Source organism: Ornithorhynchus anatinus, chromosome X1 (assembly GCF_004115215.2).
Source record: "Ornithorhynchus anatinus isolate Pmale09 chromosome X1, mOrnAna1.pri.v4, whole genome shotgun sequence".
Lineage (NCBI taxonomy): Eukaryota > Metazoa > Chordata > Mammalia > Monotremata > Ornithorhynchidae > Ornithorhynchus > Ornithorhynchus anatinus.
The window spans coordinates 13,477,243-13,502,185 of NC_041749.1; the positions used below are offsets into that span (position 1 = coordinate 13,477,243).

Sequence of the window (24,943 nt, forward strand, 5' to 3'; positions counted from 1 at the left end):
CTACCTTACTGCTACGGGCTCTGGTTATATCCCGGCTAGACTACTGTGTCAGCCTTCTCTCTGACCTCCCTTCCTCCTCTCTCGCCCCGCTCCGGTCTATTCTTCACTCCGCTGCCCGGCTCATCTTCCCGCAGAAACGATCTGGGCATGTCACTCCCCTTCTTAAACACCTCCAGTGGTTGCCTATCGACCTCCGCTCCAAACAAAAACTCCTCACTCTAGGCTTCGAGGCTCTCCATCACCTTGCCCCTTCCTACCTCTCCTCCCTTCTCTCTTTCTACCACCCACCCCGCACGCTCCGCTCCTCCGCCGCCCACCTCCTCGCCGTCCCTCGGTCTCGCCCATCCCGCCGTCGACCCCCGGGTCACGTCCTCCCGCGGTCCCGGAGCGCCCTCCCTCTTCACCTCCGCCAAACTGATTCTCTTTCCCTCTTCAAAACCCTACTTAAAACTCACCTCCTCCAAGAGGCCTTCCCAGACTGAGCTCCTCTTCTCCCTCTACTCCCTCTGCCATCCCCCCTTTACCTCTCCGCAGCTAAACCCTCTTTTTCCCCTTTTCCCTCTGCTCCTCCACCTCTCCCTTCCCATCCCCGCAGCACTGTACTCGTCCGCTCGACTGTATATATTTTCGTTACCCTATTTATTTTGTTAATGAATTGTACATCGCCTCGATTCTATTAAGTTGCCATTGTTTTTACGAGATGTTCTTCCCCTCGACGCTATTTATCGCCATCGTTCTCGTCTGTCCGTCTCCCCCGATCAGACCGTAAGCCCGTCAAACGGCAGGGCCCGTCTCTATCTGTTGCCGACTTGTTCATCCCAAGCGCTTAGGACAGTGCTCTGCACATAGTAAGCACTCAATAAATACTATTGAATGAATGAATGAATGAGCTTCTCTGTGCCTCAGTTACTTCACCTGAAAAGCGGGGATTAAATCCTACTCCCTCCTACTTAGCCTTTGAGGTCCAAGTCGAACAGGGATCGTGTCCGACTCGATTACCTTGTCAGTACGGCATTTAGTACGGCGCTGGGCACAGAGTAAGCAAGTATCATTTAAAAAAAGGGTTTAACAACCCATACCTTAAAATTATGTGTTTACGGATACACTATTCACAAACGATATTTTACTCAGAGGAATACCGGAATTAACAGAGGAAGAGAGAAAATTCACAGGGGGTTCAAACGTGTGTTTACCTAGCCTAAACTTTCCCACAAAACATTACCAACTGAATAGATCAGATGCTTATCAGATGGAGGTATTTAGTATGAGGACTATTTCCCGGGACAAAGGCAACACCGCAGTAGAGAGCAAAGCATCAGGGCCTAGTGGATCGAGCACGGGCCTGGGAGTCAAGTGGACCTGGGTTCGAAAGCCAACTCCGCCACCTGTATGCTGTGTCACCTTGGGCAAGGCATCTAACTTCTCTGTGCTTCATTTACCTCACCTGTAGAGTGAGACTGTGAGGCCCGGGTGGGCCAGCGACTGTGACCAACCTGATTAGCTTGTATCTACCCCAGGACTTAGAGAGTGCCTGGTACATAGTAAGTGCTTAAAAATAAAAAAAAAAAGGCAATGATGACAGTGAAAATAAGACAACCAAATGCTAATATCGTAATCAATAATAATTCATAGTAATTATCATTATGGCATTGTTAAGCGCTCACCCCGTGCCAGGCACAGTTCTAAGCACCGGGGTAGATACAAGGTAATCAGTTTGACCCATGTGGAGCTCCCGGTCTTCATCTCCATTTTCCAGAAGAGATAACTGAGGCCCAGAGGAGTTAAGTGGCGTGCCCGAGGTCACAGAGCAGACAAGTGACGGAGCCGGGGTTAGAATCTACGTCCTCTGACACCCAAGCCCGGGATCTTTCCATTGAGTCACGATGCTTCGACGCACTGGCATTACGTACTTCCACCCGGCCGCGTGACCCTCCACCGCCTTGATACTACTTGGCCTCGGACTTACGCCCCTCCATTGGATAGAGGTGACAGTTCTGGGGAGAGAAGAGCTTGGAAGCACTGTAGTGTTACAAAACACTGGCTTTGATCTCCCTCCCTTCTGTGCCACTTACACATTTACTCCCCTCCCCACAGATCCGGAACTTGGTTTTGGAAATCCGTAGGTTCCTTGGTCCTCCTCATGGGTGCCACAGTAGGTCGAGGGTAGTATCAATCATTAGATCTCAGTTTCAAATAAGTCCATGGTTTAGAAAAATAAAAATCAATATTCTTGCCAAAATTCTGTCACACTTAGAGACTCTCATTGACCCCACCAATATTCTTGAGGGTTAGACATGTAACCATTAGTCACATGCAACCTTAGAGGAAACCTGAAGCACAGATATTTTGGCTTGTAAAGAGATGAAGGCCGGATTTCACACCTCTATCTGTTACTTTCATACTTAAACGTTGTTTCGAAAGCCTAAAATATATCGGCCGATTGGCTACGTAAAGCTAAGGAAAGCCATTTTGAAACAGCTCTAGGGCGCTACGGTGAAATCATCAGACCTGTCGATAGACCATGGATCCCAAGCGCTTAGCACGTTACTCTGCACAGAGTTAACGCTCGATATCAATCGAGCGTATTTAATGAGTGCTTACTGTATGCGGAACACTGTACTATGCGCTTGGGAGAGTTTAACGCAACAGAGCTGACAGACACGTTCCCTGCCCACGACGAGCGTGCAGTCTAGAGGGGAGACTGCCATTAATATGAATCGTGGAAATGTATGGAAGTGCTGTGGGACGGAGGGAGGGGCGAATAAAGGGAGCAAAGCCCGAATCCAAGGGTGGTGCAGACGGGGAGTCAGAAAAGAGGAAATGAGGGCTTGGTCAGGGAAGGCCTCTTGGAGGAGACGCGCCTTCAGGAAGGCTACGAAAAGGGAGGGAGCTCCGGGCCGAAGGCAGGAAACGGGCGGGAAGACATCGAGGTACGATTAATAGGTTGTCATCAGAGGAGCGAAGTGTTTGGGCTCGGTTGTAGTAGGAGAGCGGCGAGGTAAGGTAGGAGGGGGCGAGGCGATCGACTGCTCTAAAGCCAACGGGGAGGAGCTTTCGTTCGAGGCAGAACGTGCGCTTTCTGGGACCCAGAGTCAGACCGCCGTCACCCGGCAGCTGGGAAAATTCACAGGACGCTTTGGGCACCTGGGAGCTGCCGAGAGCCACATTCATTCATTCGATAGTATTTATCGAGCGCTTACTCTGTGCAGAGCACTGTACTAAGCGCTTGGAATGGACAATTCGGCAACAGATAGAGACCATCTCTGCCCACCGACGCGCTCGCGGTATAATCGGGGGAGAAAGACGGACAAAAACAAGACAACTTAATCGCGATAAATAGAATCAAGGGGATGGACACCTCGTATAATACACAGAATAAATAGGGTAATAAAAATATATCCAAATGAGCACGGTGCTGAGGGGAAGGGGAGGGAGAGGGGGAAGAGCAGAGAAAAAGGGGGCTTAGCTGAGGGGAGGTGAAGGGGGGCAGAGAGGGAGACATCCTTGGGTTGGAGTTTCTAAGGCTTTGCGATGCAACGTGACTCCGTGGAAAGAGCCCCGGCTTGGGAGGCAGGAGGCGTGGGATCTAATCCCGTCCCCGCCGCTCGTCTGCTGTGTGATTTTGGACAAGCCACTTCACTTCTCTGTGCCTCAGTGACCTCATCCGTAAAAGGGAATTGAGATCGTGAGCCCCGGGGGGACAACCTGGTTACCTGTATCACTCTCAGCGCTTAGGACGGTACTTGGCACATAGTAAGCACTTAACTAATACCATAACTTTTAACATGAGAGAGCGGAGCTGGTGGGGGGGGATAGGGGATTAGCTTCTTCCTTTCCCAAACTGCCCAATTTTTCCTCATCTGCATGATCTGTTGTGAACAAAATTCCACGTTCCTTCTTATTTGAAGTGATGCGGCGTCCCGAAAATACGATAATTACACTCGATATTCCTCTGCAATCACTCCAAAGAAATCCATTCAACCAGTTAATCAGATTTTTCAACTAAAATCACAAGGAAAAATCACCAAGCCACTTAGCCGACTCGGAATGCAACTGGTGCCTAGTACAGCAGCAACGACACAGTATTTCTCTTTGACAGAAAAATCTACATTTCCAAAAGAACACGTACTCCCCGTAAGTAATTTTCCTAATTTTAAAGACAGCTAACTTCAATTAATTATCTGAAGTCCTTCACTTGTAAAATCGGATGAAACATGCGATCCCATAAATAACATCCTATCTGCTACTGATGGGTGGAAAAATATCATATCCTTCAGATTTCATTCACATTTTCTACATAGTACCGTGGGATTACAATTATGCTTTTTATATGAATCTCCTTTTGCCCTAAATTAAGAAAATCAGATCACAGCCAAAACTGACACCACTCTTAGATTCAATTATAAGATGAAGCTAAAAAAATTAACAGGATGCCTGAAACATATGGAGCGTATATTTTCAGAAATAGACATATTTTCCTCACCCGATTAAAAAAAAAAATCACACTATTTCGACTCCATCCTAATTCAAACGGCAGAAGAATTTGGTTTATGAAAATCAGATTACTTTAATGTGACCTTTTACTTACCCGCCCGACCTTGTGGGTGAATAAACTATTCCCCAGCAGTAAATTAATTATCTTTGAAGGTGCATTAACTTTCTCCCCTTCATTATCTACTTACGGGAAAGACCCTAAGCCAATCTAATTAGCACATGAATGAATACTCCCGCAAAATGCTCCCTCAATATCTTAAAGGTGTTCCTCTACCTCTAAAATACACTCAGAGAATAAATTCTCAACATTTTCACAACAGTAAAATGATGTGAAAATGGTCAATAAACCTTTCGTGAGGTCCCTGTAGAAAAATATAAAAAGACAAGCTCCTTTTCTGACAGGAGAGAGCTCCACTAACAAAGGGGTGTGGGGTAAAGGGTTGGGGGGGCAGAGTAGTGGTGGCTCAGTGGCAAGAGCCCGGGCTTGGGAGTCAGAGGTGATGGGTTCGAATTCCGGCTCTGCCACTTGTCAGCCGGGTGACTGTGGGCAAGTCACTTCACTTCTCTGGGCCTCAGTGACCTCATCTATAAAATGGGGATGAAGATTGTGAGCCTCACGTGGGACAACCTGATGACCCCGTGTCTACCCCAGCGCTTGGAACAGTGCTCTGCACAGAGTAAGCGCTTAACAAATACCAACATTATTATTAGTTCTGTGTACAGAGTTGAACTGTATAGGATGGAAAAATCAATCACCGGCTCCAGCAAAGAGGTACCACAGAATCCCGCTTACTCCTTTACTAGGACTTCCAATTCATCCGCTAATGATAATAATAATGGTGGTATCTGTTAAGCGCTTACTCCGTGCAGAGCACTGTTCTAAGCGCTGGGGTAGATACAGGGTAATCAGGTTGTCCCACATGAGGCTCCCAGTCTTCATCCCCATTTTACAGATGCGGTAACTGAGACCCAGAGAAGCGAAGTGACTCGCCCCCAGTCACACAGCTGACAAGTGGCAGAGCCGGGATTCAAACCCCTGACCTCTGACTCCCAAGCCCGGGCTCTTTCCACTGAGCCACGCTGCTTCTCAGCAGGTGCATCTGCTACTTTTCCTCTGCAAATACAGATTCACGATGAATTTCGGGCAGTGGAAGAATGCAATTCGAACGAGGGGAGTCGAACGGAGGCACCGAGCGACGGGGAGAAGCCCGTTGTGGGCGGGGATGGTCTCTCTTTATAGCCGAATCGTACTTTCCGAGCGCTCACCACAGTGCTCTGCACTAAGCGCTCAATAAACACGACTGAATGAATGAATGAGAGTACGACAGAAAATGTAACTAGCGCTAAAAACGAACTTCAATTTGGGAGCACTTAAATTCACTTTTCAATCACTTCACATTGCCATTTTTTCCTAATAGGATTGCTTTTTGGAAAGACTAGCACTGGGGGTGAATCTGTTCTTGACAACCTGTCGCTGAGGGAATTAAAAATCTATATTTTGATCTTAACCGATGTGGCGGGTGAATTTCCCTTACAAAATTAGATCATCTTTGAAGCTCCTTACCCAGGGATGTGACTCTCGGCAGCTCACCAGGTGCCCAGCGTCCTGTGAATTTTCCCGGCTGCTGGGTGACGGCGGTCTGACTCCGGGCCCCAGAAAGCGCACGTCCTGCCTCGAACGAAAACTCCTCCCCGTTGGCTTTAGAGCGGGCGATCGCCTCGCCCCCTCCTACCTTACCTCGCTGCTCTCCTACTACAACCCAGCCCAAACGCTTCGCTCCTCTGCTCCTCTACCAATTTGGAACGGGAAATGAAAAGAATACTCTAGTTCCTTTCTGCAGACCCCAGCTCCTCCGTGTGCCCCCGTGCGACCTATAAGTTAATAATCACATAAAGGAAATTCCTCTGTTGCTCTAGAGGAGACAGTAACTCTTTCCTTGATTTAATAAGCTCCACCTACCTAAAATCAGATGCATTCGGGCTCTGTTTACTTCGGGTAAAGATTTCGTATCGGGAGTTGGCCCAGGCGCCTGGTTTAACGGGACGGACGTAGGACGCTTCTGAGAACCGGAGACGGCGGCCGCCGCCGCTTCTTCCGCGACCTCCGGGGTGTCGAATCCCGTGCTGTTCAGCCAGAGGGCCGCTGCGTGGAGAATTGGAGCCCAAGAATTCCGATAGTGAAGCCTAGCGGTATCGATGGTCTCGGGAGTATAAAAGGCCCCGCCTGCCAACACAACAGGACATCTTCACCGGATTTGCTCGAGTGGCACCACGAGGCACAAGCCCGGCTAACGCCAGACGGGTTTCTACACCTCTGTCGACAACTTTAAGTGACTGGAAAAGGGTTCTTGCCTCAGATTCACTTCACAGCTCACTCACCTGCGGCCAAAACAAGGGACGACCCAGTTAAAACCGGCTTCCCGCACAATGAGGCGGATGCGAAGGAGGCCCGTTTTAAATGAGCCACCCTGTATAATTACGTTAACGCGGGCCGCGCGTTCGTAAAGGATGTCTGCAGATATTGAGCGTGATGAATACGAAACACCGCTCTTCACTAGGATGGAAGTAATTTCTTGAGTCCAAAAATGTTGCTTAAATGATCACTCCTGTAAATATCAAACACACTGACTGTCTTCCCCCAGAGTCACAAAGGAAAGAAGATGCGGCTTAAATGTTCGTAACACTATGGGGGCGGAAGAGTGAGAAGACTGTAAGCTCCCTGTGGGCGGGGAAGGTGGCCATACAACTCTGATATACCGTACACTCCCAAGCGCTTACTACAGTGCTCTGCACACAGTAAGCGCTCCATAAATGGTGTAGCGGTTGGACGTCAGAAGGACCTGGGTTCTAATCCCGGCTCCGCCCCTTGTCTGCTGTGTGGCCTTGGACCAGTCATTTCACGTAACTGTGCCTCAGTTCCCACACCTACAAAACGGTGAATAAGACCGGGAGCTCCATGTGAGACAGGGACCGTGTCCAACCTGATTTGTTTGGAGATGTCCATCCCCTTGATTCTATTTATTTAGAAGCAGCGTGGCTCAGTGGAAAGAGCCCGGGCTTGGGAGTCAGAGGTCATGGGTTCGAATCCCAGCTCTGCCATTTGTCAGCTGTGTGACTGCGGGCGAGTCACTTCACTTCTCTGGGCCTCAGTAACCTCATCTGGAAAATGGGGATGAAGGACTGTGAGACTGTGAAGACAACCTGATTAGCCTGTATCTACCCCAGCGCTTAGAACAGTCCTCTGCACAGAGTAAGCGCTTAACAAATACCAACATCATTATTATCGTGATAATGTTGTCTTGTTTTTGTTCTGTTTTGCTTTGCTGTCTCCCCCGACTAGACTGTGAGCCTATCACTGGACAGGGATGGTCTCTATCTGTTGCCAAATTATACATTCTACACGCTTACCACAGTGCTCTGCCCATAGTAAGCGCTCAATAAATACTACTGAATGAATTTGTTTTATCCAACGCTTAGTACGGTGCCTGGCGCATAGTAAGCCCTAAACAAATACCCCAGTTATTAGTAAATACCATTAACTGATTGATTGTGGGTCTCATATTGATGGAACAGGGGAGGCTGGGAAGAAGGACGGACGGATAAGAAGGGAGAAACACTTCTAAACATCCATGAGGATGAAAGGGGTCATTTCTTCCTCGGGGTGTAAGCGGGCACTACAGAGGACCCCAGACTCTAAAGGAAGTTGGAATGGCAGAGGTCGGCAGATCAAGACAGCTGCCTTGCGGGCGGGAAGGTGGAAAATAAAGTCACCTTTCCAAGAGAGGAAAGTGAGCTGCACGGCCGGGTTGGAACTGGGTACTTGGGAAGCTGAGGCCATGGGGGTAACAGACATAATTCCACCAATATGCACGGAAATTAATCACTCTTTCCCTGAAATCACGAATGGCGTTTAACAATTCAAGTCAGTCATACTTACTGAGCTCTCACTGTGGGCAGAGCACTGTACTAAGCGCTCGGGAGGGTACAATATAACAGACACATTCCACCGTAAGCTTGGAGTCTAGAGGTATTGCAATCTGTTGCTAAATAATTTTTTGGTTAAGCACTTATTATAATAATAATAATGTTGGTATTTGTTAAGCGCTTACTATGTGCAGAGCACTGTTCTAAGCGCTGGGGGAGATACAGGGTAATCAGGCCGTCCCACGTGAGGCTCACTAATCCCCATTTTCCAGATGAGGAAACTGAGGCACAGAGAAGTGAAGTGACTTGCCCGCAGTCACCCAGCTGACGAGTGGCGGAGCCGGGAGTCGAACCCATGACCTCTGACTCCCAAGCCGGGGCTCTTTCCACTGAGCCACGCTGCCAGGCATTGTACTAAGCACTGGGGCAGAGACAAGCTAATCTCATTGGACAAAGACCATGTCCCACACTGAGACTAACAGTCTTAATCTCTATTTTAGGCAGTCGATCGTATTTAATGGTGGCATTTGTTAAGCGCTTACTACGTGCAAAGCACTGTTAATGTTGGTATTTATTAAGCGCTTACTATGTGCAGAGCACTGTTCTAAGCGCCGGGGGGATACAAGGTCATCAGATTGTCTCACGTGGGGCTCACAGTTTTAATTCCCATTTTCCAGACGAGGCCACGGAGGCCCAGAGAAATGAAGTCACTTGCCCGAAGTCACACGGCCGGCAAGCGGCGGAGCCGGGATTCGAACCCACGATCTCTGACTCCCAAGCCCGGCCTCTTTCCACCGAGCCACGCCGCTCCTCGTTTCCCGAGCATTAAGAGCTTGGGAGAACCCAATATGACGATATGAGAGGCACAGTCCCTGCCCACGACGACCTTACAGTCTAGAGGGGTGAGGTAACCGAGGCCCGGAGAAGTTACGTGACGGGCCCCACGTCCCGCAGCCGGTGAGCGGCAGAGCCGGGATTAGAAACAAGGTCCGAAGACCGGTTCAAACGGCCTGTCGTTTCCCCGCAGCGGGGAAGGTGGGTACGCCGGCCTCACCATCTGGCGGGAGCTGGCTGGCGAATTCAGCGGGCAGAGTCAGAAGCGCGTAGTCTTTTAACGCCGCTAACCAAAGGCGGCTAAGTATAGGCAGCTCGGGCTGCACCAGGGTTATTAAGCTGTCTGGAGGCAGCTCATCTGCAGCCCCATAATCGTCGTCGTCTTCCTCCGTGCTCTTAACGGCTCTTTTTGGCTTTATCTCGGCTTCCCTCTTAATTTTCATCGCAACGACGTAGACCTATGAGAGAGAGAGGGAGGACGCTGACGACGTGGCACCAGCCGCAGACGAGAAATTCAACATCCTGCGTACGTCGCCTAAGCGCAACCGTCATTAGATCTGGGGGAAGATCACATCGCTTGGTGCTGATCGTAACAGAGGAGCAAAAAGACTTCTAAATATTTTGGAGGAAGGCTCGGGATGGGGCCCGGAGAGTTTCCGGTCCTCTACCGGTCTCGGCTAAGGAAGGGAGAGTCGAGCGGAGGCCCGTCCGGTCCATTCCTAGCTGGGGCGGCGGCCAGCCAGCGGAAGGCCCGTCGGCCACGAGTCAAAACTCGACCGTGCCGGGCGGCGGCGGCACGGGACGCAGTCGAGGCTGACTGCGCAGAAGCAGCCGATGGTGAACCACTTCCATATTTTTACCACGATAACCCGGCGGATCCACTACCGGAACGACCGCAGACGGAGGCGGGACGTTCGGGGAGAAACGCGCCCAGGGAATCGCTATGGGTCGGAAGCGACTCGACGGCATAAGACAAGATAAGGCTCAGAAAAACGCACGGAACAAGGCAGACGAAACTGGAGGAGGGGAACTTTGAGGCAATCGTAAATATAATTTTCACGCCTCTTTCCGACCTGCTTTCTGGCTCAGCGTCTGAGGATGGAGGTACGTGGCCAGAGCGCTTGGGACAGCGCACTGTGGAAGCCCGCCGAGGGGCGAGGAAGGGTTAGGGGACGAGGCAGAGGGAAACCACACGGAGGACTGAGAGAAGGGGGCCGTTCTGACTGGGGGAAGGCTGGAAGAGCAGCGGGATACCAAGATTCGGAGAAACTGCTCCACTGGGATAATGCAGTTGAATTACGGAAACATCGTCAGTTCTTCCTCCACAGGTTTTCCAGAACCCGTCCCTTCCTCCCCATCCGAACCATCACAGAGTTAGTCCAAACATCTGTCGTAACCCACGTCGTCTACTCCAACAGCCTCCTGGCTGACCTCGCCGCCTCCAGCCCCTCCCCTTATCACTCTGCCGTCCAGATCGTTTCTTAAATGGTATTTCTTAAACACTCACTGTGTGCCGGGCGCTCTTCTAAGCCCTGGGGTGGAAACAAGGCGGTCGGGTTTCACTCGGTCCCCGTCCCACGTGGGGCCTCGCGGTCTAAACCCCCATTTTACAGATGAGGTAACTGAGGTACAGAGAAGCAAAGTAACCTGCCCAAGGCCACAAGGCAGACAACTGGCGGAGCCGGGATTACAACCAGGTCCTTCTGACTCCCAGGCCCGGGCTCTCGTCTACTAGGCCACGCTGCTTCTCATTCGCCTGCGACGTCATTCTACACCCATCTCCCATTTCTTAAAAACCTCCAAAGCTCACTCGACGTTCTTCACATCGGGCGGGAAACGTCTGACCGCTCTATCGGTTCCCTTCCTTCGACTTAGCTACTCTCTTCTCCCACTACCCCCCAGGTCATGAGCTTCCTTCCCCTCCTGCTCACCTACCCGCGGAGCTTGACTGCACCCCTCCTGCCGCCCAAGTTTGGATCATATCCTCCCCGTGGCCTGGAAGTCCCTCCCACAGCCTGACCGGCACCGGGATTCCCCCAACTTTAAACCCCTTCCGACATCGCATCTTCTCCCGAGGTCTTCCCTCAAGTAATCTCTTACCTCCCCTCTTTCTATTCCATAATTGCCACTTCAGGTCTTCGGCATCACCCTAGCTCTTCGGGTCCCTCAACTCTCAGAGCGCTCGTGTATCTATCTTCTATCTTCCATTACTGTCGTTCATTCAATAGTATTTATTGAGCGCTTACTATGTGCAGAGCACTGTACTAAGCGCTTGGAATGGACAAATCGGTAACAGATAGAGACAGTCCCTGCCCTTTGACGGGCTTACGGTCTAATCGGGGCTTAGAGTCTCCTTATTTGTAATTTAAGTTTCTGATTCCCCTCTAGACTGGAAACTCCTAGAGGGCAGGGATCATACTTTCCAACTCCTTTGTACTTTCCCAAATGTTTTATACGGAGCTCTGCCCACCACAGGCTCTCAAGATCTGCTATCGATCGACCGATTATTCACTCACCATAAATAGGCAAAGATCCCATTTTTACTCCTCCGTTAAGGCTGGGTTAACCCAGTAAATATGGAAAGAGGAAATCCACACTTAATGATCTTAAATCGGCTAATTTCCTCATCGGTGGAATTCAACAAGTATTTTCTGTGCAGACAGTACTGTATAAAGAACTCGACAGAGTACAACGGAGTACACGTGATTCCTGACCTCAGGGAGCTTAGAGTTAAGCACAGAGTTTCTACTAAACGGGACAGAGCACGGGCCCGGAAGTCACAGAGCACCCGGGTTCAATCCGAGCTCTGCCGCTTGTCGGTCGTCTGGGCTCGGGCAGGTCGCTTCACTTCTCTCTGCCTCAGTTACCTCCTCTGTAAAACAGGGATCAAGACCCTGAGCCCCACGTGGGACGGGCCTGTGTCCAACGCGACTGGCCCCTACCCACCCCAGCGCTTAGTACGGTGCTCGGCACATAGTAGGCGCTTAACGGATATCGGAATTCTTATTGTAAACGGTCTAATGTGGTGCATTTAAAAATCCATTTAAGGTAGAGGACAAGAGCGCAACGGCAGGGGGAACCCGTAGCAACGTCGCCGGACCGGTCGGGCAACCGGGGTCGAGAAGCGGGTTCGGGTAAGGTTGACCGGCACTGGGCTGAGCCGGCCGGGTCCTCCCTCTCTCGGCATCGCCCGTATCCACGCCTTCCAAGCACAGCTGGACCCCAAGGGGAAGACGTCGGGATGGCTTCCTAGGTATCCTGCCGGTACAGGAGCTCTCATTCACTCAATCGTATTTACTGAGTGCTTGCTGTGCGCGGACCGCTGTACTAAGGAAGAATACGATATACAGACACATTCTTGTCCACAACGAGTTTACACCATTGACCTGAGGTGGCTCAGGGCTGTCACCTGCAAGGTTTCGGGCAGGTCACGGAAGCAAACTTTTGTCGGGGGTACAGGGCAGATACAGGTGGGTGCAAATATGGAATGTAGTACCCTGGTAGGTCTCTATTACAGTGTCCCTGCAGGACTGGGAGCCCGGAACATGTCCCCCAACTCTGTTATATTGTACTCTGCCAAGCGCTCAGTAAAGTGCTCTGCACACGGTAAATGCCTAATAAATACCACTGATTGATTGACCGGTAAGTGTGAGAAATATATATTTTTTTAGTGTTTCAGGAAAGATGGACACCATATCAAAATCTGGTGATTCTTCCTCAAGCACCAGCCTGAAAATTGTATTGAGCGTGCATATATCAATGAACTAATCAAGTTTGAAATTCTTATATCAAATAGTCAGGGAAAATTGTCCATAAAACACTTTTCAGGGAAGAGGGAGTTGGCTCCCAGCTTCGCACATAAACGTAGCTTCAGCGACGGCACATTTTATTTTACAATTCTTTCAAAAGAGGAGTTGAGCTTCAGGAAGTTGATTACAGGAAATTGAGATGACATGAGATAGTTTTATATTAACAGATGTAGGAGAGAAATGACACTCAAGAGACGTTTCATAAAATTTTCAGTTTTCTTGGGAATGATCTCTGGCCAAGTCAGTGAAGAGCTAGCACTGGGGAAATGCTCATACGGGCATCAGTTATTTCGTCTTTGGGGAACTCATCCTTGTGGTCTAAGGATTCAATGACTTTCCTGACGAAGCGAACCGTAATCTGCTTTAATTATTGTCACGGTCACCGAGATATCTGCCTCTCGGATTAACATTTCTTCTGCAAAATGTGTGGTCTTTGCAAAAACAAATTTCAGATCTTTTTCCAAAGCAGTTTAAGGGTTTGCCTTAGCTCGTGTCTTCGGGCTGGATGCCTCTGTTAGAGTAGGGCATCCTGACAAGAGGGATAAAAACATGGAGGTGAAAGAATTAAAAAGAAAAGGTGCCCAGAGGTTCCCTGGACTTTAAACAGATGATTATCTTGAAGAGGATAAACTTTTTAAGTCCTTGGAAGAAATCTGGGAGCCTCAAATTCAGGCTAATCCCCAATCGACCGATGGCATTTATTGAGCACTTACTGTGTGCAGAGCACTGTACTAAGCACTTGAAAGGACACAAAACAGCACGGTTCGGAGGCAGATTCCATACCTACATCGAGCAAAAAGAATTAGCCCACAAGCTTCCCTTTTCGTAGAACGTATCCCTGGACTTCTTCAACTTCTCTCTTTCTCCCTCCCTACAATGATACCTGCGGACTTCAATATCCCATGTGGAGAGGCGGCGTGGCTCCGCCACTTGTCTGCTGTGTGACCTCTGGCAAATCACTTCACTTCTCTGGGCATCAGTTCCCTCATCTTTAAAATGGGGATTAGGACGGTGAGCCCCATGTGGGACAGGGACTGTGTCCAACCTGATTACGTTGTATCTACCCCGACGCTTAGGACAGCGTTTGGCACACGGTACGTGCTTAACAAATACCACCATTATTATTATTATTATCATAGTGGTCTGCACACAGTAAAATACACTGATCGATTTAAAGTACTCAGTCAGCTCACTCCTATCTTTCTACAACCCAGCTCACACACTTTGCTCCTTCGGTGCCAACATACTCTCTGTACCTCCATCTCCACCAACCATTTAAGAGAAGCAGCGGGGCTCAGTGGCAAGAGCCCGGGCTGGGGAGTCAGAGGTTATGGGTTCTAATCCCGGCTCCACCACTGTGTGACTTTGAGATAGTCACTTCACTTCTCTGTCCCTCAGTTCTCTCATCTGTCAAATGGGGATTAAGACTGTGAACCCCACGTGGGACAACCTGGTCACCTTGTATCTCCCAGGACGCTTAGAACGGTGCCTGGCACAGAGTAAACGCTTAACAAATACCACCATCATCATTTACCCACATTCCACCCTCTGCCTGGAACTCCCTCAACCTCCACCTGCGACGGACCACCAGGCTACCCACCTTCAAAGCCTTATTAAAATCACATCTCCTCCAAGAGCCCTTTCCAGTCTTCATCTCCCTTCTTCACTGCCCGCGCACTGGATCTGTGCACTTTAACCACTTGGAATTCACTCCACCATTCACTCCACTGTACTCTCCCAAGCGCTTCGCACAGTGCTCTCCACACAGTGCGTGCTCAGTAAATGCCACTGATTCCTTCAACTATGGCATTATCACCATCACTTAGCCCACTTAAGACAGATTTTTTCTTCGATTTGTTTGCCGCATTCCAATTTTTTGGCGGGCCTTTATCTTATCACAAAGAGTTGCAAGGTACTGTGGATGCATTTCTTCTTTGGCTGCAAACTGTTCTTGATCTGAGTCATTTTTGCCAATTCACTCCAATTCACTTGGAATTCAGCCCTACAGCACTTTTATTAACAATAATCACGGTCTTTGTGGAGCACCAAGCACTGTTCTAAACTCTGGGTAATCAGGTTGTCCCACGTGGGCTCCCAGTCTCTATCGCCATTTTACAGATGAGGTAACTGAAGTTCAGAGAATAATATAATAACGATATCTGTTAAGCGCTTACTATGTGCCCAGCACTGTTCTAAGCACCAGGTTGGGATACAAGGTAATCAAGTTAAGCGGCTTGCCCAAGGTCACACAGCAGGCAAATGGCGGAAGCGGGAATAGAACCCACGTCCTCTGACTGCCAAGCCCGGGCTCTTTCTACCGAGCCACGCTGTTTCTGCTTTGGTACTTCGGTCATTTATTTCTTTTAATGTCTGCCTCCCTCCCCGAGACTATACGCTCTTCGTGGGCAGGGAACGTGTCTACCAGCTCAGCTGTACTGTACTCTCCCAAGCGCTTCGCACAGCGCTCTGCACACAGTGCGTGCTCAGTAAATGCCACTGATTCCTTCAACTGTGGCATTATCACCATCACTTAGCCCACTTAAGACAGATTTTTTCTTCGATTTGTCTGCCACATTCCAATTTGGGGGGGGGGCCTTTATCTTATCACAAAGAGTTGCAAAGGAAGTATTTCTTCTTTCGCTGCAAACTGTTCTTGATCTGAGTCATTTCTGCCAAACAATTCTTGAGAGTGTTAGAAAGAAAAGAACCAACCAATAAACATTACTCAGCAGTTAGACAGAAGTGCAATGGGCAATATAATGCACATATTATATGCAGGGAGGTAAAGGTACACGGTTAATTAGCTGAAAAAACGGATATAATATTAAAAGTCTTCTAATGGGCTCTGAATTCCCTCCTTCGCATGAAGACTAATCTCTCATCTTGTGGTACGTACAAGGGGGAAGGGGTTTGGTTAGAATTTCTTTTAAAAAGTAAAATATGCAAAAGTCTGTCATCTCTCAGATGGCTATATTTTACTCATATTTTGGTACAAAGAATATCACCATGCCAAATTCATTCTATTTAGGAATTAAGGGTTTTTAATCTATAGAAAGGACTCAAAAGCAAATTCTCCTTGATGTCTTCAGTTTGACATTTATATTTCTTCAACAGATTTTTAAATGCAATTCTATTTATTTTGTCTCTTACCTTGCATTTAAGTATTGGGTTATTAGGGAATGAAATACCTATATTCACTCTACATCGGGTACATTTCCCAAGAATATCAGATTTTAAAATCCTTTCATTTTTGACATTTCCCTATCATCTTCCACTTCGGTAGATCGTACAGAATTTCAGGTGATATGAGCGACTCGATATTTTTTTTTAATCCCACTACGGTAATAACTACAAATTATGAAATTACTACTGCCTGAATGGCTACCTCAGCCCAATCTATAATACTGAAGATGGAGATTCATACTCATCATTCAGGTCAGGCCAAACTACTCACTGGCCCTTGTTCTGCTCTCTCCCACTGCCAACCTCTTCCTCAGGACCTCCCCCTTCTCCTTGGAGCCCCCTCGTCCATCACAGAGCAAGCGCTCCCTCCCACAGCTCTGCACAGGGTAAGCGCTCAACAAATCCGACCGACTGAAGGAATCACATCTGGCGGACCACTTCTCCCTCCAGTGTGCAGAGAATCTCTCCGTTTGTTGTTGCAGTCTACTCTCCCCAGCGCTTAGTACTGTGCTTTGCACGCAGGAAGCACTCGATAAATACAGCTGAATGAATTCAAAGCCCTTCTGAAATCCCATCTCCTCTAAGAGATCTTCCCTGAATAATCCCCTCCTCTTCCCATCCTAAATCCCCCCAAACAGCTGCTTTAGTGCTATCAATTGGGAAAACTTTTCCCTCCATTCCTTCCATACTGTTATAGTCTAGTGCTTCCTCCTTGATGTCGTGTCTTCTAGTATTCACTCACTTATTCATTCATTCAATCGTATTTGGCGAGCGCTTACCTTGTGCAAAGCACCGGACTAAGCGCTTGGAAAAGTACAACGGAAGAACAGACACATTCCTGCCCACGACGAGCTCCCAGTCTAGAATCTGTGACTCTTTGAGGGTCGGGATCGTGTCTACCACCTCTACCGTACTCGTCCAAGCACTCAACACAGTGCTCTGCAGACAACGGACACTCGAGAAACACTAAGGATTGTCCGGGGAACCCTACGAATCGTGGAATGGCGACTGCGGAACGGTTACCTCAGCCCAAGCTTTCAGGACAGCCAGTTTTTCCATGGTGGTGGCACTCTCTCTATAAAGTTGGCTTGAAGACCCTTTTCCCGCCTGTACTTTGTCCAGGGAGGAGACCAGCAAATTGTGGACTCGGCGAAGGTCATTGAGGTCGCTTACGACTCCGCTGCCAATCCAGGTACTGCAGACCTAGCCAAAGAAAATCCAAAGATCTTTCTGAAAAGGAGGGCAGATTTTCATTCTGTCCACCATATGTGCAGTACAGTGAGCCGTGTAAATGCCATGTCTTTTAAAATCATCTTATCAAATAAGTGGAAGACATCGTGGCTTTACTGGACTTCCAAATACCCCAACTAATTATACACCGCTCTCCTTATTTGTGGCCATTATTTTGAGCCACAGATTGAAGCTTTTAAAACTGATCTGCAAATAAAACCACCAAACCATCCCATAACCTTCAAAACCTTAATTCTGCATTAAAAGCTTCAAATAACTAGACTCTTAATGGACTGCTTTCCTTTCACCGTTCCAAATCATATCACTGTCACTCACTTCTGCTCAGCAGGACACCCCTCGGAGCATACCATGGTCCTTCTATCAAACTACGCCAATGTCAACTGAATCCAGCAAATTAAGTGCAGTTATTTTCTTTATAAAAATAAGACCTTGTTTTTTAGGGTAGCAATATTCAAATGCTATTACTAGATACGGATGGAACGAGACTGGATGAGATTTCAACTTAAAGGGAGACTGGGCCCAACCAACAAATTTATATTGTCCAAATTTCTGCTCTTCCATTTATCACAGTATTGATAAGAAGACCTCGACATGTAGCATTCATTTGTAGGACTCCGAATCACAGATCATAACATGAGTGTTTTTAAAAGAGTATAATCTCTACAATGTGTAAACATTTCCAAAATGTCTCCTTCAGTTAACGCGGAGAAAAACTGTCCTTTACAATTTCATCGCCGCGATGTAAGAATGGTTACTGTCTTCTTGTTAGGAACCGTTGGTTCCTGCGGATTTTCTGAAATCTGCAATTCTGTTTTGGCTTCGGTTGTAGTTTCTACGGCTGTTAGTTCACCTGTGGTTGTCAGTCAAGGTAGGAATCAGGTGTTGAATATGTCCAAAAGTCATTTTGCTAGTTATAAGAAAAGCTGTCAGATGTCCCTGAAGAGTTTCTGGATTCCTGATTTGCATCTTTAAATTCACTAAGCCAGCAATAAATACCAAAATATCCACCCACTTTTCCACCGCTGAAAATGCTCTTAAATAATTCCGTTTTTACTTTTTTCTCAATATGAAAGTCATATATAAATATGTATTAGTGTATATAGTGTCAGCAGTAACTACCCAAAAAAGTCAGTACTTTTTCTGTACCTGGCAAGCTTTTGCTATTATATCTGATGGAGTATCTTGTGAAAAAGCTGGTCTTAAAGCAGCTCCCACCTAGAAAAATGAAAAATCGATGCATTATTTATGAAAAAAAAAAAGAATAAAACACTCTGTGCCTTTGGGGAGAAAGAGATTCTCTTATAAAACATGCCCGTCTTCTATTTCCCCCACCTCTTTTTTCTTCAACTCTTATGATGAAATTTCACCTATTTTATTTTTATCTATATAACTGTTTTTAGTATCTAATCCAGTCTACTTCTGCGTGAGGATGGCATCAACTAGCCTTTCCTGATTACTGAGGTTGTCTTAAAATTACAGATATTGAGGTTATTTTTTGAGGATGTTTAGAAAACCCCAGGTTTTCTGGGGTTGCTGATAACAGGAAGTGTTCTTGACATTTCTAAAAAGCTTCATCTCTCATTCGCTCTATCAATCAATCAACGGCATTTATTGAGTGCTTACTGTGTGCAGAGCACTGTACTAAGCACTTGGAAGAATACAGTACAGCAGAGTCGGTACACACGTTCCCTGCTCACGGGTCCTTAAGGAAAATGGAGGGGCGGGAACGACGGGAACTTTACCGAGGACCCTAAACCACACTATATTTCCAATAGAAATGTTTGCTTGGGTTGCAGTAAACATTGCCGGTCTCCGCTTGGTCACAGTCAACTACGAAGACAAAGAAAAATCACGCGGGAGAGACTACCACTGTCGAGAGACACTTCTTAAAGATGATTAGGACCTGGGTTCTAATCCTGGGCTCCACCACCGTTCTGCTGCACGACCTGGGGCAAGTCGCTTCACTGGGCCTCGGGTACCTTAATAATGTTGGTATTTGTTAAGCGCTTACTATGTGCAGAGCACTGTTCTAAGCGCTAGGGGGATACAGGGTCATCAGGTTGTCCCACATGAGGCTCACAGTTAATCCCCATTTTACAGATGAGGGAACTGAGGCACAGAGAAGGGAAGTGACTTGCCCACAGTCAGCTGACAAGTGGCAGAGCCGGGATACGAACCCATGACCTCTGACTCCCAAACCCGGGCTCTTGTCACCGAGCCACTCTACCTTGTCTGCAAACTGGGGATTATGACTGTGAGCCCCACGTGCGACCTGGACTGCTTCCAAACTGATTAGTTTATATCTATCCCAGCACTTTGTATCCTGCATGGCGCATAATAAGGGCTTGACAGATACCACAAAAAAAAAAAAAATGAGACAGCCTGACCACCGAGCAAACGCCAACAGGACAAAGTGAAAACTCCATAGCTTCGGCACGTATGTCGACCAGCGACAGTTGGCCATGTTCACCTTTCGGCCCACGCTCCAAAATCTTCGGGCTCAGTCTATGCATCCTGAGTCCGGAGATTCGTGGCCAACCAACTCTGGTTGGATCCATCCCATTAGATGGGCTAAAGGCCAGGATTAAGGAGAGGGACCTTGAGTGAGCAAGGAGAATATGTGGGCTGCTCCCTGCTAATCCTAAAAATGCTCTAGGCAGAACCAATAAAGGAGCAAGTAGGCTGCTTAACTATCCCAGCTAAAAAAAGAAAAATCGAGGAGCAAAATGTCACCTACTGCCTTGTCACCGCGATACACTTTGATGTTTGAATTCAATTAGCAGCAAATCTGGCTTGTGATCAATTAATTTATGTTAGAGTCTAAAATGTCCCCTCTCGGGGTGGCACCCGGAGGGTTTCCAGTCCTCTACCACTCTCGACTACGGGAGGGAGAGTCAAGCAGGGGCCTGTCCGTCCCATTCCCTGCTCGGCCAGGGGCCGGCGGGTGGAAGGACATCTGCGACGAGTCAAAACACACCCACGCTGGGCAGCAGGAGCAGCGCGGGAGCGAGTCGAGGGCGGAGAATCGGGTTTACTGCGCGGGAGGGGGTAATGGTGAACCGCTTCCAGATTTTTACCGAGAAAACTCTACGGCTCCACTACCGGAACGACCGCAGAGAGAGGTGGGGCCTTCTGGGGGAGACGCGTCCGTGGTGTCGCTACGGGTCGGAGCCGACTCGACGGCGTAAGGAAAGACAGGTCGAAAATGATCATTTTTAGCACTACGTATAATTTGATTAGGACGGAGACCGTGATGTAATAAGGAAAAAACAAACTCAGTTGATGGACAACTTCTTCCATCCCATCCTTTTAAATTAGGATGAGTAGACAAGAGCTGCTATTGAAACCTAGTCACGCTCTCTGTCTTTGTACTTCAACATTCTACATGTACAGAGAAGCAGCGGGCCTCAGTGGAAAGAGCACGGGCTTGGGAGTCAGAGGTCATGAGTTCGAAACCCGACTCTGCCACTTAGCTGTGTGACTGTGGGCAAGTCACTTCACTTCTCTGTGCCTCAGTTACCTCATCTGTAAAATGGGGATGAAGACTGTGAGTCTCACGTGGGACAACCTGATTACCCTGTATCTACCCCAGCGCTTAGAACAGTGCTCTGCACATAGTAAACACTTCACAAATACCAACGTTATTATATTATTATTATTGGTCTCTATTTTGGGGTTAGTACAAAAGTACACCTGGACATAAAATGCAGACACACTGGCACAACCACACACGATCAGGTGGAACTGTACACCCATTAGCCCAAACCATTCAGATATGACTTCTTCCACAACAAAATGCTGAAACAGTTATGTTTCTGAACGTGGAACTCTTAGTTTTGAGGAAAGCACATTCAAATCAGGATTCTTCCTTTCTTTCAGCTATAGCCGAAACTCTTCCTTGACTGCAACTGTTTTGGATACAATATTCTTTATTAAATCTTTGATTTGCCAAGATTAGATCCATTGCTCAATGTAGAGAACAGAAGCATATCCATTAGTCTCAAAAGAAACACAGTTTCATTTTATTTGGAATGCGATCAAAATGTTTTAGCGTTCTTATTCTATCTCTGTGGAATTTTTCAACTGGGGCTATTAAAAGTTAAATTTAAAAGAAGAAACAATGACTGTTTTTCAGAATCCGTGGCTAGGTTTTAAAATTCTACACTTCAGAGCAAAAGGTCTATAAATAAACGTTTTTAAAAGACGCAGTGCTCGGCGGCTCGGTCCACAGACTGGTAATTCGAAGGCTGAAATTCTAATCTCTGCTAAAGATCTCGTGCAAAAAGAGGCGGGGCAAAAACCCCCTACCTTCTCGAAGTTTTAGTCCCCTCAAACACTACATCGGCCCATTTGACAAAGTCTACGCGAACCGTCCGACACAAGAGACGAAGACTCCTTTCATTCAAAATCACTTCGGGGAAGAGCGTCCCCAAACAGACTAGAGCAACGATGTTTAAAAATTCAAGTGTCTTAAACCAAGGTAAGGAACTCACATTAGCTTGATACTGCTCCAATATTACGTGGCCTGGAAATTCTGGCTCGGGCACAGATGCAAACTTCTTGATAATGTCCTCGAGGGTTTGGAGTCCAGCCATCCGCAGCTGGTTGCTATGATCCGTGGCAGCCATAAATGCCATACGGATCAGGTCGGAGAGGTGGAGCACTAAGAGGTCATCTAAAAATACAGAAAGGGAGAAAGTGGGCTGAAAACTTCCCAAAACACACTACCTGCGCTAAAATGGAAGTCTGCAGCACTCAATGGCAAATGCTTGTGTTCTATAAATTGCATACGATTTAATACTAGTAGTGATATCATTTTAAAGATATGAGTCTTAGATATGTCTGATGAGAAATTTTGGAACCTTCATCATTAATCCTTCTGTGCAGAGGGGCCCCAAGAAACTGAAATCATTTTCACAGACCTTTAGTGACATCTATCGAACAAAAGAGCCGACCGTCTTCAATTCCAGCCCCCCAGTTCCTCCAAATCTCTCAGAAGCAGAGTGGCCTAGTGGAAAGACAACGGGCCTGCGAGTCAGAGGACCTGAGGTCTAATCCGGCCTCCACCACCACCTGCTGTGTGACCTTGGACAAGTCACTTAACTTCACTGTGCCTCAGTTACCTCATCTGTAAAATGGGGATTAAGACTGTGAGCCCCGTGTGGGACAGGGACTGGGTCCAATCTGAATAACCTATATACTCCAGTGCTCAGCACAGTACATGGCATATAGTAAGTCCTTCAATACATATATAGTACTAATGATATTAATACCGATGGCATTTGTTAAGTGCTTACTATGTGCCAAGCACTGTTTTAAGCACTGGGGGAGATAAAAGGTAACAAGGTTGTCCCACGTGGGGCTCACAGTCTTCATCCCCATTTTGCCGATGAGGGAACTGAGGCCCAGAGAAGTGAAGTGACTTGCCCAAAGTCACACAGCTGACAAGAGGTGAAGCTGGGATTAGAACCCATGACCTCTGACTCCCAAAGCCTGTGCTCTTTCCACTTAGCCATGCATATTTAAGCATTTCTTATGTGTGTGTGTGTGTGTGTGTGTGTGTGTGTATATATGTATATGTGTGTAATTATATACAAAACACACATAAATATGATTATCAAGATATGATTCATATATATGCCTATATATACACACATATATGTACGGATGTTTGTATATACACACACATGTATATATGCATGTATGTATATGTGTGCATGTATATATGCATACATACATGTGTGTGCATGCATATATATGAATCATATCTTTATAATCATATCATTTATGTGTTTTATATACACACATCTATACACATGCATATACATACATATATATGATCATATCATTTATATGTGTTTTATATATACATACATACACATGCATTCACATACCCCGCCCCCCCACCCACACCTACCTTAAACCCAGGTCAGGCATTTAACCTATTCTTATACGGGGAATGTATCAAAAGAGACGGAAAAGATTTCAAGAGGCTTAAAATTTGGAGAAGAACAAGTTCCCTTCTCCGCCCCTCCGCAACCACCCACCTCCCACACGCCTGCACAGCTTTGCTCCGTAACAGCGACTACAAAGAAAGAGAGCCCCTAACTAACTCCAGTGCGGGGAGGCGGGCCTTCGGACTCCTCCTCCTCAGGACGTCTGACGGTATTTCCCAACAGAGATTTTCAACCGAATTGAACCTGCACTCCACCCACTTTCAACCCTTGACAAGTCCCCCATTGCTTTTGACTTTCGAACTACCGGTTCCCATTGGGCAAATCCTAAAGTTACATTACCTCGACACGCAGCGCGGGAAAACGCCTCACGCTCCGTAATCTATTTCAAAATCTCGTTTCACAGTTCTTTGCGCTGCGCCTTCCTCCAGGTTCTTACTACAGTGCTAGAACGGATACTGTATTCTGTCACTATCTTAATACGCTCGGCTGCCGTCTCCATCTCCCGAATAAACTTGAAACGAAAAGGGGGACAATCTCGGAAACCACCTCCGACTACGATTCCTCCAAGGGATCTGAGTTGAAATAAAATGTCTTACGGTCTGAAAAGAATACCCTGTAGAGTAGGCTTACACTCTTCACTGATATGCCGATCTGCAAACGTCGATCGTATGAAGGATTTTCATTACTTACATAATGCAAAAATGCTATATAAATGAAGCTTCCATCTGTTGTTAAATTAATGCTGTGACTGTAACCTTTGCCTCCCCCGATTAGAACGCGAGCCCGTCACTGGGCGGGGACCGTCTCTATCTGTTGCCGAATTGTACGATCCAAACGCTCAGTACGGTGCTCTGCACATAGTAAGCGCTCAATAAATACTATTGAATGAATGAATGAAGGCAGATCTAAAGCAGAAAATAAGCTAAAGGTGGAATATTCAAATACAAAAGCACAGCAGTCAGTCATGTTTATTGAGTGCTTACTGCACGCGGGGTACTGTACTGAGCGCTCGGGAGAGTACGCTATAATGGGGTTGGTAGACACGCTCTCTGTCCAGATGAGATTACAGTTTGGAGCGGGAGATGAACATTAATCTCAATAAATATATTGAGGATATGTACAGAAGCGCTGTGGAGGGAGGAGTGAATAATGGGTGCAAATTCAAGTGCAAGGGGGACACAGAAGAGAATGGGAGAAGAGGAAATGAGGGCTTAGTCAGGGAAGGCCTCCGGGAAGAGATGTGCTTTTAATAATTAATTAATGTTGGTATTTGTTAAGCCCTTCCTGTGTGCAGAGCACTGTTCTAAGCGCTGGGGTAGATACAGGGTCATCAGGTTGTCCCACGTGAGGCTCAGTCTTAATCCCCATTTTACAGGTGAGGTAACTGACTTGCCCGCAGTCACACAGCTGACAAGTGGCAGAGACGGGATGCGAACCCATGACCTCTGACTCCCAAGCCCGGGCTCTTTCCACTGAGCCCCGCTGCTTCTC

At 47.4% G+C, this 24,943-nt stretch overlaps 1 protein-coding gene across 4 annotated transcripts in view; it reads right to left on the minus strand.

Moving 5' to 3' along the window:
* The window catches only part of HEATR5B (HEAT repeat containing 5B), an 84,785-nt gene that overhangs the window by 14,370 nt on the left and 45,472 nt on the right, over positions 1–24,943 (minus strand). For all 4 annotated transcript variants that reach the window (XM_029050045.2, XM_029050044.2, XM_029050042.2 and 1 more), the window contains exons 25-29: positions 21,989–22,170; positions 18,642–18,710; positions 17,268–17,447; positions 9,473–9,710; positions 6,455–6,718 (exon numbers count right to left, since the gene is read on the minus strand). In XM_029050045.2, the coding sequence (XP_028905878.1) occupies positions 6,455–6,718; positions 9,473–9,710; positions 17,268–17,447; positions 18,642–18,710; positions 21,989–22,170 (933 nt within the window). The remainder of the gene's footprint in view (positions 1–6,454; positions 6,719–9,472; positions 9,711–17,267; positions 17,448–18,641; positions 18,711–21,988; positions 22,171–24,943) is intronic.